The sequence below is a fragment of the Ursus maritimus genome, unplaced genomic scaffold (genome assembly GCF_017311325.1).
Source record: "Ursus maritimus isolate PB19 unplaced genomic scaffold, ASM1731132v1 scaffold_20, whole genome shotgun sequence".
Taxonomy (NCBI): Eukaryota; Metazoa; Chordata; class Mammalia; order Carnivora; family Ursidae; genus Ursus; species Ursus maritimus.
In genome coordinates, this window is record NW_024424453.1 from 21,102,255 (window position 1) to 21,125,316 (window position 23,062).

General features: G+C 40.1%; 1 protein-coding gene across 3 annotated transcripts in view; it reads left to right on the forward strand.

Annotated features, from left to right (window-relative positions):
* The first annotated feature begins 242 nt into the window (after positions 1 to 242).
* The window catches only part of GK5 (glycerol kinase 5), a 77,942-nt gene continuing 55,122 nt past the window's right edge, over positions 243 to 23,062 (forward strand). For all 3 annotated transcript variants that reach the window (XM_040636718.1, XM_040636717.1, XM_040636720.1), the window contains exons 1-4: positions 243 to 530; positions 8,861 to 8,954; positions 11,573 to 11,648; positions 22,941 to 23,034. In XM_040636718.1, coding sequence (XP_040492652.1) covers positions 384 to 530; positions 8,861 to 8,954; positions 11,573 to 11,648; positions 22,941 to 23,034 — 411 coding nt within the window. In that variant the 5' untranslated portion in view covers positions 243 to 383. The remainder of the gene's footprint in view (positions 531 to 8,860; positions 8,955 to 11,572; positions 11,649 to 22,940; positions 23,035 to 23,062) is intronic.

The window sequence follows — 23,062 nt, forward strand, 5'->3', positions numbered from 1 at the left end:
GGGGGGGGGGGACTCTGTTTATTAATATATACTTTAGGATGCATTTCTAATTTATCTTCAGGTCACTTTATTTTTCTTAGTAGATATTCATAAATGTCACTATGACTAAAAGAAACACAGGCACCGCCTCTGGGAACTCGCTCACCTCCAAGCTCCCCACGCGGCCGCCAACTCCCAGCGCGCCGGGAAAGGATTTCTGCGCAGCCGTGACGTCACGGCGTCGGGGCGGGCCCCGCGACAGGGGCGGGGCCGCTGGCCGGATCTAGCGGAGGGGCGGGCCGGGGGCGGCGGCCCCGCGGGGCGCGCTCGGCTCCTGAGGTGCGGGCCTTTATAGACGCGCCCTCTCGGCAGGCGGTTGTTGCGGAGAGGCTTGCGGGCTCGGAATGTCGGGGGTGCGCGCGGTCCAGGAGCAGAGCACGGCGGGCGCGTCTCCCGCGGGCTTCGTGTTGGGGCTGGACGTGGGCAGCTCAGTGATCCGCTGCCACGTCTATGACCACGCGACGCGGATCTGCGGCTCCAGCGCGCAGAAGGTGACCGGGGAGCGGGCCGTGGGTCAGGGTCGCACAGAGCACCCGGGATCTAGTCGCGGGGAGGCGAGCGGGCGGGTCCGCGGCTTGCGGCCAGCATGCAGCCACCTGCAACACCAGCGGGCCCTCGGTCCTGATCGGCGGGCGGGGAGCGGCCAGATCAGTGAATTACCTCCCCCGGCAGGGCTGAAACATGCGCGCCTTTCTTGTCCCGGCTGAGGGCAGGAGGGGCCCGGTTTGTGACCAGGGGTCCTTCGCTCGCTTCTAGCACCTCGGGATTCGCCTTTCCTGGGTGGGACTTCGGAGACTCCCAGGGCAGGGCAGAGCACGCCGCCCTTATCCAACCAGAAGGTGCTTTGTGACTTGCTAGGTTTTTCCCACTTCCTCGATAGACTTCCAACCGCGTCTTTATTTACATTTAAATTTTTCGGATCTTGATAGAATTTATTGTCCAGTCTTCAGTTGTTATCATTATTAACTGCTTCGCAGAGTGCTGGTTCCTCACCTGAGCGTAACTGATTTTCATGGATATGGGAGGAATTGGACAAGTTTTGAAGGCTGTATTGTCATTACCTTTCTCTTTTCCACTTTGAGCATTGATAAAAATACATTTTTCTGGTTTGAGAAACCTACCAAATCCTTACTTGTTATTAGTAAAGTAACCAAGAGATTCATGCTCTTCTGTTCTTGTTTTAATGAAGTGTTGATTTCTGCGAGCGCACCAAAAATAATGTTGATTGAATATGGTGTTTTTACCCTTCTTTCCAGTATCAACATCTTTTTATGTTAGCAGTGTTAGGAGCCATTGGTTACCTAAACCATTCCCAGCAGCACCGGACTCAACCGTTTGCTCAGTTCTCACCCTTTTTTCCAACCCCTTAAAAGTGTTTTTCAACCGTAGCAGTTGCCCAGGGGCAGATCTAGCCAAGTGACTGCTTTGAGAAAGGGGAGTTTCATTTCATTCTGGTTTCTGGACCAGAGCAGTGAGCTGGATGGAACTAAGCAGCTCTCTGGGCCCTTCTCTGGCTACCTGTGCAGAAACACTGCTCACCCACCCTGCACACACCATCCCTCCCCCAACCTGAAAGAACACTGTCCTTCAGCGACTGTGTGCGTCTTATCTTTTTATGAGTCGTTATCACAACACGATGATACTTTTCACACAGTCTTCCTCATAATTCTAGACACAAAGTACTTTTGTTTTAAGCAGTGATTTTTTTTTTTAATTGAAATATTTGCAACCAAAGGGAGACATGGATTGTCAGAAAATACAAAGTTTCAGTTGCTGTGTAATTTGGGGCAAATGGTTAGTTTTTTGGAAATGAGGTAGGAATCTAAAAGATGAATCAAAATTGCTGTGAGTAGCGGACTAGAATGGTTTGCTCAGACTCTCAACCATGAAGTGTCTGGAAAGACATATGAGTTAGTAAAAGTACAAAAAGTCCCTGCCCTCAAAGGATGAAACACTTAGATTAAGGAGTTTATAGCGATGGCTCTTCAACTGTGGTAAGAGTTCATAGCAGTGCTTCTTTTTTTTTAAGATTTTATTTATTTGTCAGAGAGAGCACAAGCACGGGGAACAGCAGGCAGAGCAGGCAGAGGGAGAAGCAGCCTCCCTGCTGAGCAAGGAGCCCGGCATGGGACTCCATGCCAGGACCCCAGGATCATGACCTGAGCCAAAGGCAGATGCTTAACGGACTGAGCCACCCAGGTGTCCCATATACAGTGCTTCTTAAAGTGTAGCTCCTGGGCACCTGGGGTAGAGATGAAGAAATTAAGGTTTAGAAACTTGTAGAGCAGTTTCTTAGAGTAGTTTGATGTCTGTTGATCTTAATAATGAAACGTTTGGGATTTTATTTTGTATGTGATTTTTTCCTAGAAAATTATTTTAATTGTGTCTTAAAAATTGTTGGTTCATAACAAATTAGAAATTAGAAAAGAGGGGCGCCTGGGTAGCGCAGTCGTTAAAGCGTCTGCCTTCGGCTCAGGGCGTGATCCCGGCGTTCTGGGATCGAGTCCCACATCGGGCTCCTCTGCTGGGAGCCTGCTTCTTCCTCTCTCACTCGCCTGCTGTGTTCCCTCTCTCACTGGCTGTCTCTCTGTCACATAAATAAATAAAATCTTAAAAAAAAAAAAAGAAATTAGCAAAGAACAATCGGAAATTGGTCATTGACTTCAGATAGGTGGAGTTCTTTGAGAAAAAGGCTCTTGTTGGCCTGCATTGCTACTTAGCACCTAGTTTATTACCTCATGGGTACAGAAGAAATCACTGACTTGCATTTAATCAAAGTATTAGGAATTTCGATTTGCTTCATGAGACGGGATTGGACACAGAACTTTTGTTTATTTTCTCAAGCGAAAATCACGCCTCTGCTAATATGATGATAAGGCTATATATAATAGAAACCCAAAACCTCTTAGTATAGGATTTGACTGATACTGCCATGTAAATAGCTTAGAAGAGAGACAGAGAAAGAAAAAGTGAAGAGATCATCCTTACAGATAAGAACATAATAGACTTTTAATTAAAATTGAAATCCCAAACATGAACCTTTATGTTAGGAAGCTAGTACTAGGCCTCTCAGGAGACCAGTTTTATTTCTTGTGGTATTCATATTTTAACAGCAGAGATACATTTTTAGGCTTTTTCTATAATTTGTGTATTTTATTAGATTTTTTATAATTCCTATTTTTAAAAAATCTTTGTATAGATTCTTAAATATTGGTGTCATATACTAGAATAGTATTCATATTTGAAAATCCACATGTCAGTATTTGATGTTTCTAGTTTTAAGGAGAAAGTTTATCATGTTCCCTATTGGAACGTCATGCTATATAAGAAACGATGAAGGATAATAACATCTTGGTTGGAAGAACAGGACAGAAAGACCAGTCCAAAGAAAACAGTATAATCTGTACTACTGTGTACCCTTCCAGACAGTCTTGAAAAATTCTGGTTATTTGTTGTCTTTTTTTTGTTGTTGTTCAGATTTTATTTATTTATTTGACAGAGAGAGACAGCCAGCGAGAGAGGGAACACAAGCAGGGGGAGTGGGAGAGGAAAAAGCAGGCTCCTAGCGGAGGAGCCTGATTTGGGGCTCGATCCCTGAACGCTGGGATCACGCCCTGAGCCGAAGGCAGACGCTTAACAACTGTGCCACCCAGGCGCCCCTATTGTCTTTTGTTTTGTTTGTAATCAGCAAAACAAATCACCTTCTTAGCTTTGGTTATCCTCTTGTCTAATATCGGTTTGGTCTTCCTTCCAGACAGGAGATTTCACTATCGTGACATGTCTGGGGATAGTGGGGGGAATGGGGGGACTGACCCTGGAGTGCCACCTTCAAGTCTAAAGGGTTGTAGTTTTGATGCAATGATATCCACATTGAGTTTTTTTGGGATGAGGAAGTGTTTATTGCAGTTGAGGCACTCATCTGTGGTCATGAAAGTCTTGCATAGAAAATACAAATATTATTTATAGAAGGGGAATAGATTTTAAGTCTATATCTGAGAACTCACCAGGGAGTAGTAGATTCTCTTCATGTCAGAGCTTGTCACCCTCATGCTCCCCCCCATAGTCGCTGTTTCTCAGCATTCCTTTGCTTTCTTTATTTTGATCTTTTCTTACATGTTAGATCTTTGGTTGGTCTTCCGTTGTACCTATTTTCAATAACACTCAGTAGTCTTACCCTACTCAGCTGTATCTGGTATTTGCAAAAAAAGCACTCTCTGGTTCAGTCCCTTTGGAGAGTAAACCTTTTACCTTCTGCCTGGTTAGGGAGGGACAGTGATCTATCTGGAGGACTGGATTGGGGATCGTTATAAAGACTTTGAACCAGTCTTGCGTTCAGCCCCATCTGGCATCCCAATCTTTGGAGATGCCTCTAACTTTCAGGGCTTTACCATAGAATCTCTGCCAGGGCTTGAGCAAAGACGTGGTGTCATCTGAGCAGGGAGTGAAGTATCAGGTTTCTCCTCTGTTTAGCCATGTGCCACCAACCAACTCACTGTTCACATTAAAAACATTTGTTAAAACCTGGTCTGACCCTGTTTGCTCTCTTAGCATTGTCTTTCTGCATAAACCTTTTTAATGTTCTTATTTTAATGGAATCTTGAGAGGACTTGAAGATAAGATATGTAGGTTTAAGCCATCTTGTTAAACTGAAGCCATGGCTTCTTTTTATTTTATGTTTTAAATTAACGTACAGTAAAATTGCCTTTTTGGTGAATAAGTTCTGTGATTTTTAGCCCATGTAGGAAAACTCCCTCGTGCTAGCCCTTTGTAGTGTTACTCTTCCCACACCTAACACTGATCAGTTTTCCATGTCCATAGTTTTGTCTTTTTGAGAATGTCCTATAAGTGGAACGATACAGTCAGTAGCCTTTGCAGACTGGCTTTTTGCGGCATAATGCCTTTGAGATTTGTCCATATTATGTATATCAGTAGTTCATTCCTCTTTAGTAGTAATCCATTAGACGAATGTGCCACATTCATTCACCATTTGAAGTACATTTGGGTTGTATCCATGTTTCCGGTGATTGTGACTAGGGCTGCTATAAACATTTGTGTACAGATTTTAATGTGAACCTAAGTTTCTTTTTCTCTAGAATAAATACCTAGGAGTGTTATTGTTCGGTGATATATAGTAAGTGAAGGTTTAGCGTAACAAAAAATTTCCACGGTTTTCTTGAGTGGCCGTAACATTTTGCATTCCTACCAGCAATGTATAAGAGTTCCATATGTTCTTCACTGACACTTGAAATTGTTAGTGTTTTTTATTTTATGCCTTCTAATAGATGTAGTGGTATCTCATGGTGGTTTTGATTTGCATTTCCCTACTGTTTAATGATGGTGAATATTTCTCTGTGCATATTTGCTATCCATATATATCTTCTTTGGTGAAGTACCTGTTCAAGTCTTGCTCATTTTTTAATTGGGTTGTTTGTTTTCTTACTGTTGAATTTTGAGATTTCACATATTCTGAATGTAAGTGCTGTGTTGGATGTGTGATTTACAGATATTTTAAATCAGTCTGTGCTTTGTCTTTTCATTTTCTTAACCGTGTCTTTTGCAGGGCAAATGTTTTTAATTTTGATGAAGTCCAATTTATCAATTTCTCTCTTTTATGAATGGTAATTTTGGTGTCATGTCTAAGAGCTCTTCACCTAATCCCACGTCGCAACGATTTTTTTCCCTATGTTTTCTTCTAAACATTTTACAGTTTTATGTCTTAAATTTAGATCTGTGATCAATATGCACTTGTCAAAAATGAATTAGCTACATTTGTGTCAGTCTGTTTCTGGACTCTGTTCCATTGATATCTATCTGTTTATTTTTTTTTAAAGATTTTATTTATTTATTTATTTTAGAGAGGGAGAGAGAGCACACAAGTAGGGGGAGGGAGAGGGACAAGCAGCCTGTTCACTGAGCACTGAGCACTGAGCCCAATGCGGGGCTGGATCTCAGGACCCTGAGATCATGACCTAAGCCAAAATCAAGAGTTGGATGCTTAACTGACTGAGCCACCCAGGCTCCCCCTATTTTTCTATTTTTATGCTAGTCGCACACTGTTTTGATTAATGTAACATTATAGTAAGTCTTAAAATTGTGTAGTGTGATTCCTCCAGTTTATTCTTTGTCAACATTGTTTTGGTTATTTTAGTTCTTTTGCTTTTTCCTATAAATTTTAGAATCATGTCTTTATCTACAAAAAAATCCTACCGGGATTTTGATAGACAATTATAGATGGCATTTCTTTAGCACTTTAAAAATATTGAGCCACTTCCTCCTGGCCTCCATGGCTCTGATGAGAAATCTGCAGTCATACAGAATCAATGTCCTATATATGTAACATGTGTGGCTGTTTTCAAGATTTTTCCTTAGTTTTTGGTTTTCAGCATTTTAATTATGCTGGATCTCAATGTGTAATGCTTTAGACTTATCCTTTTAGGAGTCTTCTAAGTTTCTTGAATATATAGATTTTAAATCTTCCACTGAACTTGGAAAGTTTTTAGCACTATTACTTGCCTGAAGCAATTTTTTTTTTCACTGAACTCTTTTTTTTTTTCCTTCTTTGGGTACTGTGATGAAATAAATACTAGACCTTTTGCTCCTTTCTCATAGATCACTGAGGCTTTATTCATTCTTTTTTTCCAGTATTTTTTCTTTCTGTTATTTAAGATAATTTCCATTGATCTATCTTTTGTTTACTGACTTTCTTCTGTTATCTTTATTCTACTATTGAGCCTATCCAGTATGTTCTTTAATTATTATATTTTTCTTTGTAAATTGATTTTTTCCAACTTTATTGAGGTATGATTGACAAATAAAAGTTGTGTATAGGTAAGGTGTACAGTGTGATGTTTCGGTACACATACACAGTGTGAAATGATTACCACCATTAAGCTAATTAACATACCTATTACCTCACATAGTTACTATTTGTGTGTGTGTGCGCGCACGCGCGCGTTGAGGACACTTGAGAACTGCTGTCTTAGGAAACTTCAAGTGTACAGTACATTATAATTAACTATAGTCACCATGCTGTGTGTTAGGACTCCAGAATTTATTCATCTTATAACTGAAAGTTTGTACCACTTGATCAGCATCTTTCCATTTCTCCCATTCTCCTAATTATTATATTTTTCAATTCTAAAAATTTTGTTTTTCTTTTTGTCTTATATTTCTTGGCTGAAACTTTTTATCTTGCCGTTTGTTTCAAAAGAATTTGCCCTTTCTTCTTGAACGTTTTTATAATTGCTGCTTGTGAAGCCTTGATCAGATATCTGTCATCTTGGCATTGGTATCTCTTATCTTTTCCTATGTGAGGTGAGATTTTTCTAGTTCTTCATATACCTTGTAATTTCAGATTATATCATGGACATTTTGACTATAGTGTTATAAGACTCTGAGTCTTGTGTAAATCCTATGATGAATGTAGATATTTTTCTTTTACCAGGCAATTAATGCAGTTGGGTTCAGGCTACAAATTCTACCAGTCTTCTGTGGACTTTGGTTTCAGTGTTTGTCATTTCCAGAATCTTGGCAGTTCTGTTTGGATCTACCCTGTGAATGTGCCACCTAGTAGCCAGTCTGACACCTGGGTAGGGGTCTGTCCCTTAGTTCTTAACATCTTTGCTATGCTGTTTAGATTACGTTCAGACATGTACAGCTTCGGGGTAAGCTTTGGGATTCGTATGCGACTTTCCGCAACAGCTTTCCCAAGCTCCTCCCTCTCTGAGATCGTCCTGGTGTTTTTTGGTTCCCTGAGCTTCCCCTTTTCGCTCCTCTTGCCAGAAAGCTGGAACTTTCGTTACCCTTCTCTGCCGGCACTTCCTATGCCCACAGCTGGGGCTACACATCAGGAGCACAGAGAGAAAAAAACCACGGTGGTTTTGAGCCGCACCTCCTCTGGTTGGAGAGAAAGTTTTACCTCCTTCAGTATTTTAGGTATTTGCGATTACTGGTACAACCACTACTACAAGATAGCCTGGGTACAAAAGTATGGAGGCAAGCTGGGGGTGGGGGGAGAAATATGGGGGGCTTCTCCCATTCTCTCTGAGTGTTAGCCAAAACATGAGAGCTTCTCATCCTGGTACCCACTTCTGGTTTTGTGGACTGCCTTGAGTCTAGGCCAGGGAATATCAGAAAAAAACATGGGAAACTCACCACCAGTTAGCAGTACTCGAATTCTTTTTTTTTTTTTAAAGATTTTATTTATTTATTTGACAGAGAGAAAGACAGCCAGCGAGAGAGGGAACACAAGCAGGGGGAGTGGGAGAGGAAGAAGCAGGCTCATAGCGGAGGAGCCTGATGTGGGGCTCCATCCCAGAACCCCGGGACCACACCCTGAGCCGAAGGCAGACGCTTAATGACTGAGCCACCCAGGTGCCCCAGTACTCGAATTCTTATCCTGCTCCATCTACCTGCCATGGTAGACTTTTTAGAGTTTTTAGAGTTCACGTGCCTTCGGTCCATGTTTTATCTCGGCATTCAGTGGTAGAGACAGGGTGGAGTGTGCTTCCTCCAGCAGAGTCTGAATCAGAACTTGGTGCTTTATTTAATTTTTAAAAATTTTTTTTCTTAAAAAAATAGTACATCTTCATTATAGAAAATTTGGAAAGTAAAGATAAAATAAGGAAAGCTAAAATTTTCTCTAAACTCATGAACTAGAGAAAACTTTTTATTTCATAATTTTCATTTTAAGAATAAAAATGAATTAGGTAATAAATGAAATCGTGTTGTTGATCATTTTAACCATTAAAAAAATTTTAAGACCCAGATGTTATTGACTTGATCTAATGTTGTTTTTACTAAATTTTCTTTTTCCGAATAGCTGGAAAGTCTTTATCCTCAAGCTGGCCGGGTTGAAATTGATCCAGATGTTCTCTGGCTTCAGTTTGTGACTGTAATAAAAGAATCTGTTAAAGGTAATTAGACTTGCAAAAATAAAAATAATTAAGTATATTTTGTTTGTAGTAAGAGTTTTCCTCACTCTGTTGAATTTTGTGGGTTTCCTAAGTTATAGTTACACACATAGTATTTTAATGGGTAAAATTTCCCAGTATTTTTCAGCAGACATCTGTGATTTATAGTTAACCACTTTGTCAAGGAAAAGTATCAGCAACTCTCTCTGTCCTCTCGTTGAAATCTTTTTTCAGTACAGTATAAAGGTTCACTTTCCTTCTTCATTCCAGGTTGTGGCTAGCTAGTGCTCATTTGACTTCCTGTTGTGTACAAAATACTAGAGGGTTATAAACAAAATTATAACCCACAGTTCCTGCTCTCAGGAATTTACAGCTGTGTTACCTTTATTGCTTTTTAAAAAATATTTTATTTACTCATTCAAGAGAGAGAGAAAGAGAGAGAGGGAGGGAGCACAAACGGGGGAGGAGTAGAGGAAGAGGGAGAAGCAGGCTCCCTGCCGGGCTCCATGCTCGCAACCTGAGCCAAAGGCAGATGCTTAACCTACTGAGCCACCCAGGCGCCCCTAATTACCTTTATTGTTAAACAAGTTTTTGTTTTTGTCTTCATTTCTGTGTAGCCTCTTGATGCAAAGCACTGTCTTGGCCATAGCCCTGGTGGGAAATCTTAGCACTTTCTTTTTTTTTTTTTTTTTGTCAGAGAGAGAGTGTGCACAAGCAGGGGGAGCAGAGGCAGAAGGAGGGACAGGCTCCCCTCTGAGCAAGGAGCCCAGTGCGGGGACCTGATCTGAAGGCAGATGCTTAACCAACTGAGCCACCCAGACGCCTGAAATCTTAGCTCTTTAGGGACATTTTTTGTGCAACTTTCTTTAAGAATGTGGCAAAGATGACTTGTAAATGTGAATTCTAAAAGATCTTTTACTTCGTTTTTGTGGCTCAGTTGCTTCTCCTTCTTGCCTTTTTGGTTTGATATACTTCAAAACTTATTTTAAAAAGCTGCAAGAATAGTACATGGAACACCTGTATGCCTTTTCCCAAATTCAAACATGTTTAGCAGTGTTTCCTCTAACATTCTTTACAAACTCTTTTTTTTGACCCATTTAAGAGTTGGTTTGACATCATAACCTATTATCCCTAAATACTTCATCATTATCTCCAAAGGAAAGGAGAATTCTCCTATATAAACACACTGCACATATCACAGAGAAAATTTAACATTAGTACAATAATATTGTCTAATATTTAATCTTCAGTATTCCTCTCATCTCAGTTATTAATAGCTTTTTTCAATTAGAATCCATTCAAAGGTGAGGCATTGCATTTAGCAAACTGTCTATAGTTTCTTTTAATCTAGAGTATGTTATTCGTGGCATTGACAGTTTTCAGAAGTATAGACCAGTTTATTAGACGGTCCTGAATTTTGCGTTTGTCTGGATTCATTTCCCCATGATTAGATTCGGGTTAAATATTTTTGAGGGGTGTACTGTGTAGGAGTGATGTGTCTTCCTCAGTTCTCAAATAAATTTGTCCCTGATTTTCCTAGTGGGATAAATTGCTCTTCTAAAAGAATACCACAAAAAATACTTGGGTAGCTATATTTTAAGAACTATGAACCAGAAAGACCATGGTTTTTTTTTCTTTTAAAGATTTTGTTTATTTATTTGACAGAGAGAGAGAGAGAGATAGCGAGGACCCTGGGATCATGACCTGAACCAAAGGCAGATGCTTAACCAACTGAGCCACCCAGGCGCCCCAGAAAGACCATGTTTTTATTTGCATCTTTGCATCTGTTTGTAGGAAAATAAGATCTAAGCTTTAGTAATTATACTATTTTCCCTGGGAATTTTCCCTTATTGCATCAACCAGCTTCTATTATGGTGTGGTGACCTTAAAAATAAATTGTTATACCGGCAACGGGGGATTTATTCAGAAATAGCAATTTGGGACAAGCAAGCTATGGCAAAAACCATAGGCTAGTCCAGCAAACAAAGGAAAAGAATGTTATTTTGTGGAAAAGGAGCAAGAGGTTGGGAAGGATTGTTTTGAACTACAGTCCCTTGGAGAAAAGCAAGAATTCGAGGTAATGATGGTTTTTCATTGGCTGGGGCAGTAGATTTATTATAGGAGATGCAATGTACATCTTTTCCTGTTACGAACTATAATTGCCAATTCTTTCCTGCAGAGGATTCTACTCTTGGGGTCTGTAATTGATAGGTCTTCCTGTAATTGACCCAGTGGTATGGCCCTGACTGCATTTTAGAGAGGTTGCCCTTTATTAATTTTCATAGGTTGATCATTGCTTGAATTAAGATCAGTCTTTTAGTATTATCAAGAAGAAAATACAATCCGACTTACTTTGAATAGTGTTTGCTTTTTTCTTAACATTTAAAGCAAAAAGCCCATTCTGTTATTATTAGAATATGACCTTTTTCTCTTTAAGTAAAAAATTACTACAAAATCATCTTAGTAGTGCTTCCTTTATTAGCTCCAGTTATGTTACTAAATGCTAAACCCAGATGTTTTTCTTAAAGATTATATTGAATGATTTATTTCCCATACTATAATATTGTAAAGAAAACCTTCACTGGCTTTTAAACATGTGTTTTACCTATCTTTATTTTTAGCTGCAGGAATAGAGATGAATCAAGTTGTTGGTCTTGGCATTTCAACACAGAGAGCAACTTTTATTACGTGGAACAAGTAAGTGCATTGTGTGATAAGCATTGTGTCGCTGGGTTCAGACCGCAGTGAATACATTGCTACATTGCCGTGAAACCTTTTTGAAGAGTTTTAAATTGGTGAATTAATGGAAGTTTTACTTGGTTAAGAGGGATGAAAGTGGGGCTACTTTCTGGCATTTTAAAATACGTTCCTTGCATATTATCTAGGCTTGACTTACATAAAATGATAACAATAAAAAGTATTGTTGCTGTCATTAAAATTCTCCATTCCTTTCTTTTGACATGAGTTAGTTTTTCAAATAAGCATGGATTGAAATCTTAAAAATTAGCTTATATTGAAAAAGATTCAGGAGAGCCTAAAAAGTTTCATGAACACAATTCTATAATTATGATTTATATTTTCAGTCTACTCCAAATTTAGTAAGTGCCTACAGCGTATGAGGTATGTGTAGAATAAACACAATTATAATATAATGGCTACCATATAGTGAATATCTATGATATTTCAGGTTCTGTTATCCTAACAAACAAACTTGTTATTCAGGTATTATGTCTTTTTTACAGAGAAAGAAACCAGGGCTAAGTGAAATAAGTAAGTGGTTCAAGGCCACTCAGTTAATAAATAGACCCAAGATTCCAAATTATCTTTTTTGACCCCAAACATGCTCTTTCCACTACACCCATATTGTCTTCAACATGAGTTTCTTTAAACTTTTCTTTAAGATTTTATTTATTTATTTGAAAGAGAGAGAGAGTGAGACAGAGCACGAGAATGGGGTGAGGGACAGAGGGAGAAGCAAACTCCCCGCTGAGCAGGGAGTCCAATGTGGAGCTTGATCCTGGCACTCCAGGATCATGCATGACCTGAGCTGAAGGCAGACACTTGAGCACTGAACCAGCCAGGCACCCAACATGAGTTTCTTTAAAGACAATAACAACAACAACAACCACAAAACTGTATATTTGTTTCTTTGTTACAAAGCACTAGGCTCCGAAGGGCATCTTGAGCATGGGGCAGTGGGGGAGAAAAGTAGCAGATATATGCAGTAGGGATAAGTGTAAGAAACATAATCGGGTGAATTCACAAGGTCTTGGCCTTTATTTCAGTATTAGATAAGAGGAAGAAGTTTAACTTTACCAATATTTCTGGCCTTGATGTTTGGGGGGATATGATTGAAATTATAGAGAACATTAGAGGAGAAGTGAGTTAGGTGGTGATGAGGGTGGGTAGAAGGGAATATGGTCAAGTACTTGGTTTGGGACATGTGAATGTGGAGATACCCCAGAGGTGGTTAGAACGTTTGTCTGGTTTAACTAAGGCATGGCTCATTTCCTCTAGAAAGGTGCTCTTTGTTTCAAGGTGTGATGTATCTCACATGGTTGCCTGCATCTACAGCCCCCCTGTGCCTTCCCCAAACTTCCCACCCAGTGTGTTGGGCACAGCAAGTCTTAAATAGATGATACATTTGTCAGATGAAAGAATAAATGAACTACAGTCGTCTGTGTAGATCAGGGTTTCTGAATAGTGGCACCGTTGACATGTTGGGCCAGATGACTCCTTGTTGGGGGCTGTCCTGGGCATTGTAGGGTGTTTGCAGCATCCCCGGCCTCTGCCCACCAGATACCAGTACACTCCACTCCCCCAGTTCTGACAACCAAAAACATCTCCAGACGTTGCCCAGTGTCCCCTGGGGGGCAGAATCATTCCCAGTTGAGAATTATTGACAGAGTCTGGAGAAATGGGTGTTCTCTGATAGGGATTATATAGATAGAAGAAAAGAAGACTGAGGATTTGGACAATGAATATTCACCCCTCCTCCCAACTTAAACGGGGTCAGAAAGCAAAAAGCTGGCATGATGGGACGAACACGAAATCTGGGAAGTAAGTGGTATGGAAGTAGGGGCAAGGGAGTGTTCCTAGGGAAATAACTGACTGGAAGTGTCGTGTTTTATTGGATTTGGAGATTAGGTCATTGGCCACAGAGATTGTTTTCATCAAAACCTAGATACCAGGTCATTCATGACAGGAAGGTCAAAATGTTAGGAAGCAAAAGTTTTATGTGGCAGTAGGACCATATCTTACTTTTGGGAGAAATAGAAGAGTCAGATTCTAAGACTGTTCACTTCACTTACTGGTGGTGGCGTCCCTGCGGAAGGGTAAGAGTTCTTCCTAAGACAATTAATTGTGAGTTTTTCCTTGGCTGTCCTTTTTTGAGATGTTTGCATTCTTTCACGAGTTTTGGGAACTTTGCTTGTAGGAACTGAAATACTAGATATTTTCCCCCAAACACCCACACATGGCTTTGTGCTTCTTTTTACCTTAAAATAATGGAGTCTTAAAATAAAGCCCCCGAGGCCTGGTGAGCCACTGTAGCACATAATGGTGGCAGATCTACGGGCTCCACAACAAAGAGCTGAGGTACGGCGCAGAAGTGGGCACGGCTCTGAGCCAGCAGGAAGTACTTCTTGCTCATTTTCTAGAGAAAGACTGACACACAGGACCCTGGCACCGTGTACCGTGCATTCCAGTCCCGGCCAGCACCTCCTCTCCCCCGCTCACTGTTTTCTTCTGCAGTCACGGCCGTAGTCCTGTCCTCTTCACCAGACAAACATTATTTCCCGGTTGTTGCTGTTAGGAAGTCTAAAACTTTGGACTTTGTTTTTGTTTTTTTTTTCTCTTTCCCCCTCCCTTTAGATGCTAGGAAACTTGGTCCTCGTTTTTTTCTTCATATTCTTCGGGTTAAAAAATTTTTTTCAATATATGTAATCAGTGGTGTGTTTAGCCTGCATCTTAAAATAAAATGATTTCTCCTCCATTTTGGTTGTTTAAATTCCTTTTGTTCTAAAGTATCTGAGCTGTTTTGTTTCTTCAATCTCTGTGTCTCTCAGGGAGGCTTCTGCCAGCTAACCTCAGATCAGGGTGTGTGCCAATTAGTAGCATAAACTATGAGTCATGCAAGCAAACTGCGATTCACTCAGTAACTGTTCGAGGACTTACAGGGAGTAAGGCACTGTGCTGGCTGCAGAGCAGAATGTGAAAATGAGTAAGAACACCAGCCCTCAAGGCGTTTACAGTCTCAATACAAGTATACAAGTGAGTCTGTGTTCCCACAGCACCAAATATATCTTTTATTGTAGTATCTGATACTTGTGTTAATGGTTCTTACCAATTACTTATGACACAAATATATTAAGAGCCTCAGAATGGCAGAATGTGTTAGAGAAGTTTAAGGCAACTCATTTATGATATTGCTAATGATGTTTTTCCTCCATTTCTCCTTTTATTGTTGACAGAGGTAAAACAAACCCAAATCACTGCTAAATGAATATTGGAATATATGCCACTTCTTGAGATCATTATTCTAGATTGTCCTCTACCATGTTTTGAATTAATGATGTCACTTTCCTCTTGAGATCTTCTCCCCGTCCCTGTTCTTCAGCTATTCTAGCATTTAACACATCATGCTTCATCCTGTTTGAGAACCTTTGAACATGTAATATATTTTGTCAGGAGGGTTCCGCCTCCTTGTTTGTTCCTACTGATCCTTCAGAGCTCAATTCTACTGTCATTTCTCAAAGAAGGCTTTCCTGACCCTTGCACTGGGCAAGGTCTCTCTGTTAAGTATACTCATGGCAGTCTGTATTTCTCCTTCAGAAGACTTATTCCTGTAGTAAGTAAGCAACTGAGTAATTGAGTATTTCTTTGGTTTCCCTGGTAGAGAATATATTCATAGGGGCAAAGATGCCATATCCCTCTCTTCATAGCTATGTCCCCAGCTCCTGGCACAAATTGCTGTGTAAGCGTTTGATGAATCAGTGATTAAAAATCAGATTTAAGTGTCAGTAGATGCTATTGTGTGTAGAATCGCATCAGAGAATCATATATGCATAGATTTCATTTCTATCAAACACAGTCTGATAGTTCTCATTAGTAGCAGCATTCATTTATCAAATATTTTCTTTGGTGTCTGGGTAAGGGGGTGAGAATCTGAAAGTAAATAGACTATGTCTTCAGGAGGCTCCCAGTCCAGTGGGAGATGCAGATGTGAACTTAGATAGTTAGGGTGCAGGCTGATAGACATCTGCCCAGTAGAACTGCTGTGTACCTGGTAATGAAGGAGCTGAAGGGGGGCACTGAATAGCTTAGAAGGCGGAATGAGGGAGGGTTTTACAGAGTCACTTGAGCCAGGCCTTGTAGGATGAGTAGTTTTCTAAGTGGAAAGAGCAAATCATTGGCAAAAACCGTAGGTGCAAGAGCATGGTATGTCTGAAGGATCAGCAGTACTGTGGAATTCAAGGGGTAAGATAGGGAAGGCACCACCCCCAAGTGTTCTGACTCCTTCCTGACACTGACCTCTCTCACACTCCCCTCCTTCTGTTTTGTGCTCCAGCCACACTGGCCTGCTCTTTGTTTCTTGAACACTCCCCACGGGTTCCTACTTTTTTTACGAGCAGCTTTGCGCCTGTTGCTCCCTCTATCTGGAGCTCTCTTACCTGAGAAGTTACCTCTTTCTCATCATTCAGACCTCACTGCAGAGATCATTTCTCCTAGGAGACCTTCCCTGACCATTTTACTTGCCCATCCCTTTACCATCTTATTTTCTTCATATCACTTATTACCCACAATTCGTATTTACGTGTTTGCATATTTATTTATTACGTTTCTCTCATCGGAGTAAGAAGTCCCATGTTGGTATTTTCGTCTGCCCTATTCTCACTGGATCCTTCACACTTAGAACAGTACCTGGCACATAGTAGGCACTCAGATCTTTGAGTGATTGAGATGTACCTGGAGAGGAAGGCAAGGTCCCAGGCCAGGAAAAGCCATTTGTTGTAGGAAGGATAAGGAGTTTGTCTCTTACAAGAAGTGGGAAACTATCAAAAGCTGTTAAGGAGAAGAGTAATGTGACCAAATTTACATTTTAGAAAGAATATTCTTGAATCAGGTCAGTCTGTATTTCTCCTTCAGAGGACTTATTCCTGTAGTAGGTAAGCAACTGAGTAGATTTAAGGGGAATGAGACTAAGTCTGAGAAGTCTTTTTGAAGGCTGTTGTTTATTCAGGTCTCTGCTCTCATCTGAAAACATTCCCCACTCCCACTTCACTCTATTGCTTTACCATGCCAGTGTTTCATAGCATGATCCTTATGTGAAATGACAGTTTTAATTAATTATTCATTTGCCCCCTCCCATTAAAGTATAAACTCGAGGGATGTTATGGAATCCCTTTGTGGATTTAGGATTACCCCCTCCCCCACCTCCTTCTTCCTAGTTTTTGGCTAGAGCAACTAAAAGTTACCATTAACTCAGCTGTGGCGCATTGAGGAAGAGGGGAGGCGGGCTTGGGGTGGACGTGTTGCATTTGAGATGGCATGGAGCAAACTTAGGGGATCTGTGGAAGGTGGCTGTTTGTGAGGGGATGGAACTTAAGTGAGAGGCTGGCCCTAGAGATATAGTTGGGTGAGTAGTCCTGTGGTGACTGCATTCATGGGTGTGGATCAGATTTGTTTTTAGAGAGAGCAGCTAGTTAAATAGAGAAGGGGGCCGAGGATGCACCCCTCAGCAGATACCAGCATTTAAATGGCAGTCTAAGGAAGAAAAATCTGCCAAGGAAACATACACTTAGAGAGGTAGGTGGAGAAACAGCACAATGATATCATGGAAGCTTAGGAAAGTGGCAGTTTTAGGTAGGAAATGATTGTTAGGAGTCAATATTGCAGAAAGGTCAAGTCAAATTGAAAAGAAGCCTATAAATCTGGAAATTAGGAAAACAGTGGTACCATAGTGAATGTAATTTTCATGAATGATTAGAAATCTAAGTTGCATTTGAATTGTGTTCAGTTGAGGTAATGGGAGGTGATGAGGAAATGTTGAAGGAACTTAGTTAGGTGCAGGGGACATCCTGGGTCAGGAGAGATGTTTTTGGTTCTGTTTCAAAAAATTGGAAGATTTAAGCATGTGTGGAACAGAGAGTTGATGGAATATTGATGAAATGAAGTGATGGAAGAGTCAGGAAGGAATGGGTATAGAGAGTACAGGTGGAGCTGCCAGCCTGAGACATGAGACGGAAGGCTTTTCCTTTGAACCAAAAGAGAAGTGGAAGAAGTGGGGAATTGAGGAAAGTCATTCCTGTGTTCTTACTTCCTTTGAGAAACAGGTGGCCGTGCTGGCCTAGGGCTTAAGAAATCTGGTGAAAATTAAGATGTACCATTTATGGGGCATGGGAAGGAAACTAGTGAGGGACAAGAGAAAGAACTTTATCGTTTTAAGTGACTCTGAGAATATAGGCAATTTTGTATTCCATAGATATGGATTGGTATCAGTTCACAAAGTTCTGGCATTGAAAGTAGACACAGAAGAAAGCTGGAATGAGCCCAGGTTAGGTGTTGGAAAGGTAGATAGTTAACTTGAAAGATAAGGGGTAAAGAGTGACATTGTGCAGAATAATGGAGAAGGAATCTGAGGGTTGGTCAAAGCAAGCATTGAGTTGCAAAGAGAGATTATAGTAAACTGTTTTGGAACTCTAGAACCCAGTCAGGCCTTATAAAAACTAGGGGATGCTGAATGAAGAGAGAGGCTACTATTCCCAGGTAAGAGTGTGTGCAAACCGGCCATCATCCTTTACTCTTCCGCCCTGCTCCAGGTGTGGGGAAAGCAGCTCACATTCCTGGAGTGAGTGGCTGGTGCCAGGGCAGGCAGTGGGGATTCCATTGTCCTACAAAAATTTGAGTGTGTATGCTTTGGTGGATTTGATCATGCCCTATAGGACTGCACAGATGCGTACCTAAGCTCCATGCTTAAGCCGTGTCTACTGGAAGATTTAAAGGGCCAACACTTTTTGGGGGTTTTTTGGAGCCAGACATTTAAGAAAATCTTTGTCAGGTCACTAGCTGATCACAGAGGTAACAGAAGTTGTAAAAAGTTCAGTGATCACACACAACAAGGAATATACACTTTGCAAAAATAGTTTGGCAAAGTCACAGCTGGTAACTCCAACTCTCAACAAAGAAAAATCGGCAATCCCTGATAGTGGGAAAATCAGATTTCTAGAGTTATCACATTTATTTTCAAAGGCATAAATTTTAAACATCTCACTGACTGAAGAAATTAGTCACAGTTTAAGGAACATTCGATGAATTAATCTGTTAAAAACTAAAATTATACATTAAGATATAAAATTACACATATAAATAGTATTATTTAAAACTACACAATTCAGGAGTCATGACATTATAACCACTTTCAACTCCTAATTACTCTGTCTTTCCTGTAAACAGCACCTCTCAGTTCTCAGCCTTTCGATTTACTAAAGCATGGTGCATTCTTATTTTTATTTTTACTTTTTATTTTTTTGAAAGATTTTATTTACTTATTTGAGAGAGGGAGATAGCAAGAGAGAACACAAGAAGGGGGGAGAGGAAGAAGCAGGCTCCCTGCCTATCAGGAAGCCTGACGTGGAGCTCGATCCTAGAACCCTGGGATGATGAGTTAGGCCGAGGCAGATGCTTAACCAACTGAACCACCCAGGTACCCCAAGGTGCATTTTTATATATTAAACTAATAAAAAGAAAAATCAGTCTGGGTGAGATTATGGCTGAAGTGTTTCACTCATGTAGTACTGTCTTATTTTATATTTGTTTTCATATAAAATTAATGTCTCCAAATAGTTATCAAGTATATCCAATACTCCAGACACTCTCCAAAGCGCCATGTGGTACAGGCACCCTAGCTGAGAAGGCATTAAAAGTATTACAATAGACAATATGCAGTATTGGTTATTACATCAAATATTGCAGGTTTGGCCACATATGAGGAGCTAGAAAATTGTCTTACCTTTTGACTCAGTATTCTTACACTTAGGAGTAAGGGAGATTGGGGAGAAATAACCCAACAGAAGCAACAGCAGCACCTCAAAATTTGACCTTTGTCACTGCAGATGTAATTAGTTAAATTAGGATGAGGTCATAATGCAATAAGGTGGATCTGTAATTCAGTATGATTAGTGTCCTCATACAAAGATGGCCACGTGAAGACAGACACACAGAGAATGCTCTGGAGGAGGAAGGTTGGAGTGATGCATCTATGAGCCAAGGAATGCCAAAGATTGCTGCAGACCACCAGAAGTTTAAGATGAAGCAAAGAAGGATTCCCTTACCGGTTTCAGAGGGAGTTCGCCCTGGCAACACCATGATTTTGGACGTCTAGCCTCCAGAACTATGAGACGATAAATTGTTATTGTCTTAAGCCACACAGTCTGTGGTGCTTTGTTATGTTAGCCCAAGGAAACAGACACAATGGTCAATTGATTTTTGACAAGGTTGCCAAGACCAGGCAATGCAGAAAGAACCATCTTTTCAACACATGATGCTGAGAAAACTGGGTGTCCATATGCAAAAGTATGAATGTAGACCCTTACCTACACCATATACAAAAATTAACTTAAAAAATGAATTGAAGACTAAACTTAAAAGATAAAACTACAAGGGGCGCCTGTGTGGCACAGCGGTTAAGCGTCTGCCTTCGGCTCAGGGCGTGATCCGGGCGTTATGGGATCGAGCCCCACATCAGGCTCTTCCGCTATGAGCCTGCTTCTTCCTCTCCCACTCCCCCTGCTTGTGTTCCCTCTCTCGCTGGCTGTCTCTATCTCTGTCGAATAAATAAATAAAATCTTTAAAAAAAAAAAAAGATAAAACTACAAAACTCTTAGAAGAAAGCATGGAGAAAAATTTTCATGGTTATGGATATAGGATTGATTTCTTAAATGGCACCAAAAGCACGGCTAACAAAACAAATCAAAAATAGGTAAATTGGGCTTCATCAATATCAAAAACTTATATGCATCAGAAAACACTGTTAAAGATATTTTCATATTTTTGATGACTAATTTTTCTTTAATTTTCTTAACTATTGGAATTCCCCAAAGTATAAAAATTGCCCTAAATTTAATCATAAATAACAAGAAATAAAGCCATGTTAAAATAATTTGACAGAGTGTGCAATTTGCATTTTAAAAATGTATCTGGAAAAACTTATTAATATCTTAAATGTGCAGTAAAATTTCTGGAAACTACAGCATGTAATATGGAAGGTGTGTATCTTGGTGGGCATCTTGGTGTATTTGGTTTGTAATTTCATCTATAGGAAAATAGGAAAATCACTTCTGATTTGTACTAATGATAATGGTGACGGATCACTGAAGGAAAAAGAAGTAACATGTTCGTGATGTAGGTGAATGCTGTGATTCTCATTAATAGAGGTGAAAAATGGGGCGGGAGGACACTATTAAGAGAGTGAAAAGAAAACTCACAGAATGGTAGAAAATATTTATTTGCAAGTCATGTATTTGATAAAGAATTAATATATAGAATATATATAGTCAAGCAGAGAAAGACAATTATCGTATGTTTTCACTCATTTATGGAACATAAGAAATAGCAGGGAGATCAGTAGGAGAAGGAAGGGAAGAATGAAGGGGGGCAAACAGAAGGGGGAATGAACCATGAGAGACTATGGACTCTGGGAAACAAAACTGAGAGCTTCAGAGGGGAGGGGGGTGGGGGATTGGGGTAGGCCGGTGGTGGGTGTTAAGGAGAGCACATATTGCATGGAACACTGGGTGTTATACGCAAACAATGAATCTTGGAACATTGCATCAAAAACTAATGATGTACTGCATGGTGACTAACATAACATTATAAAAATTTTTTTAAAAAAAGAATTAGTATTTAGAATAATAAAGACCTCTACAGCTCAACAGCAAAAAACCAAATAACCCAATTCATAAATGGACAGAGGACTCAAATAATATACAAATAGTCAATAAGCACGTGGAAAGATGTACAATATCATTAGCCATTGGGGAAACACATATCAAAACCACAATGAGGTATCACTTCACACCCACCAGGATGACTATAATTAAAAAAATAGAAAAGACAGGTATTTGGTGAGGATGTGGAAACACTGGAACTCTTATATGCTGGTGGTGGGGATATAAAACGGTGCAGCCACTGTGGGGAAAAAGTATGGCAGTTCTTCAAAAAGTAGGCTTACCACATGACCCAGCAATTCTGAGCCTAGGCATATGCCCAAAGGGATTGGAAACAGGGACTCAAACAGGTATAGCAGTGTTCATAGCAGCATTATTCACAGTGGCAAGAAGCTGGAAACAACCCAAATGTTTAGAAATAACGGCGATGGTAACATAGAACATTGTGAACTGTACTTAATGCCACTGAAGTATGCACTTAAACATGCTTAAAATGGCAAATTTCGTGTTATGTATATTTCACCACAATTTTTAGAAAAGAGAGAGAGTCAAGGGGTCGAAATTGTGGTCGGTCACAGCATGCGGGAAAGGAAGGAAGCCTGGGAGAGGTTGGTAGGAAGAAAAGGGAATGTTTGAGGGGTTAAAGGTGCAGTGAGGTTGAAGGGAAGGCATTTAGAGAGTAAGATTGAGAGAACTGGAATAATAGCAAGAGGTGTCGACTAATTATTGGAATGTTAGAATTTCAGAAGTAGAATGTTTCCAGGTTAATAAAGTTGAGGACATGCCCTTGAGTATGGACTGTTTAAGAAGTAGAGGAAGCGACAGTCTAGGAAATTGAACGTGGTCAACCCACACAGGAGGGCACCTGGAAATAGAGTTCTACTCTACTCTATCTACTCAGACTCAAGTCTGAGTTGGATGTTGAAGATTAGTAGATGTCAGTGGTTGAATTTGCAGGAGCCAAAAAGGGAAATGGTTTATTTCTACTTATTTCTTAGTTCTATACTTATATTGCAGTGTCGACCCAGAAGTTGTTAAAGTTCTTTTTATTGGACACATTTTGATAAGCCTGATAGGTTGCCAGTGGCTAAGCCAGTCATACAGTTGAGAGATGTAGAAATAGGTTTAGGCAATATTTCAGCTCTTCTGTAGGTACAGAGGTTTTGATCTGGTTATGTGTATCAGGTATAATGACGGGGGAAAGCATTGGCTTCTTGCTTTTTAAGGTGTATAAGCAAGTCTTTAAAGGCCTTTTCATTAAATTTTTTTTGTTTTAGAAGTGTGCACATTGTACTGCTTCAAAAAGAATATCTTTTCCGTTAGAATTTGGTCTAGAATTTCATACAGTGTATCATAGTATAATTGTTAGAAAACGTGTTTGATTTATAAGATAAAAAAGTCATTCAGCAAGCCCCATCTAATTAAATCATACTTTGAGAATCCAGTGTGGCCTCTAATTTTGTTTTCTCTTATGGCGGATCTTTTATTTAATATAGCCTCTGATTTATACTGAGTCTCAAAATACTGTTTTTATCATTCTTAGGAAAACAGGAAATCATTTTCACAACTTCATTAGTTGGCAAGACCTAAGAGCTGTTGAACTTGTAAAATCTTGGAATAATTCTCTCACAATGAAGGTAATCATTTTCTTATCTTCTGTGATTT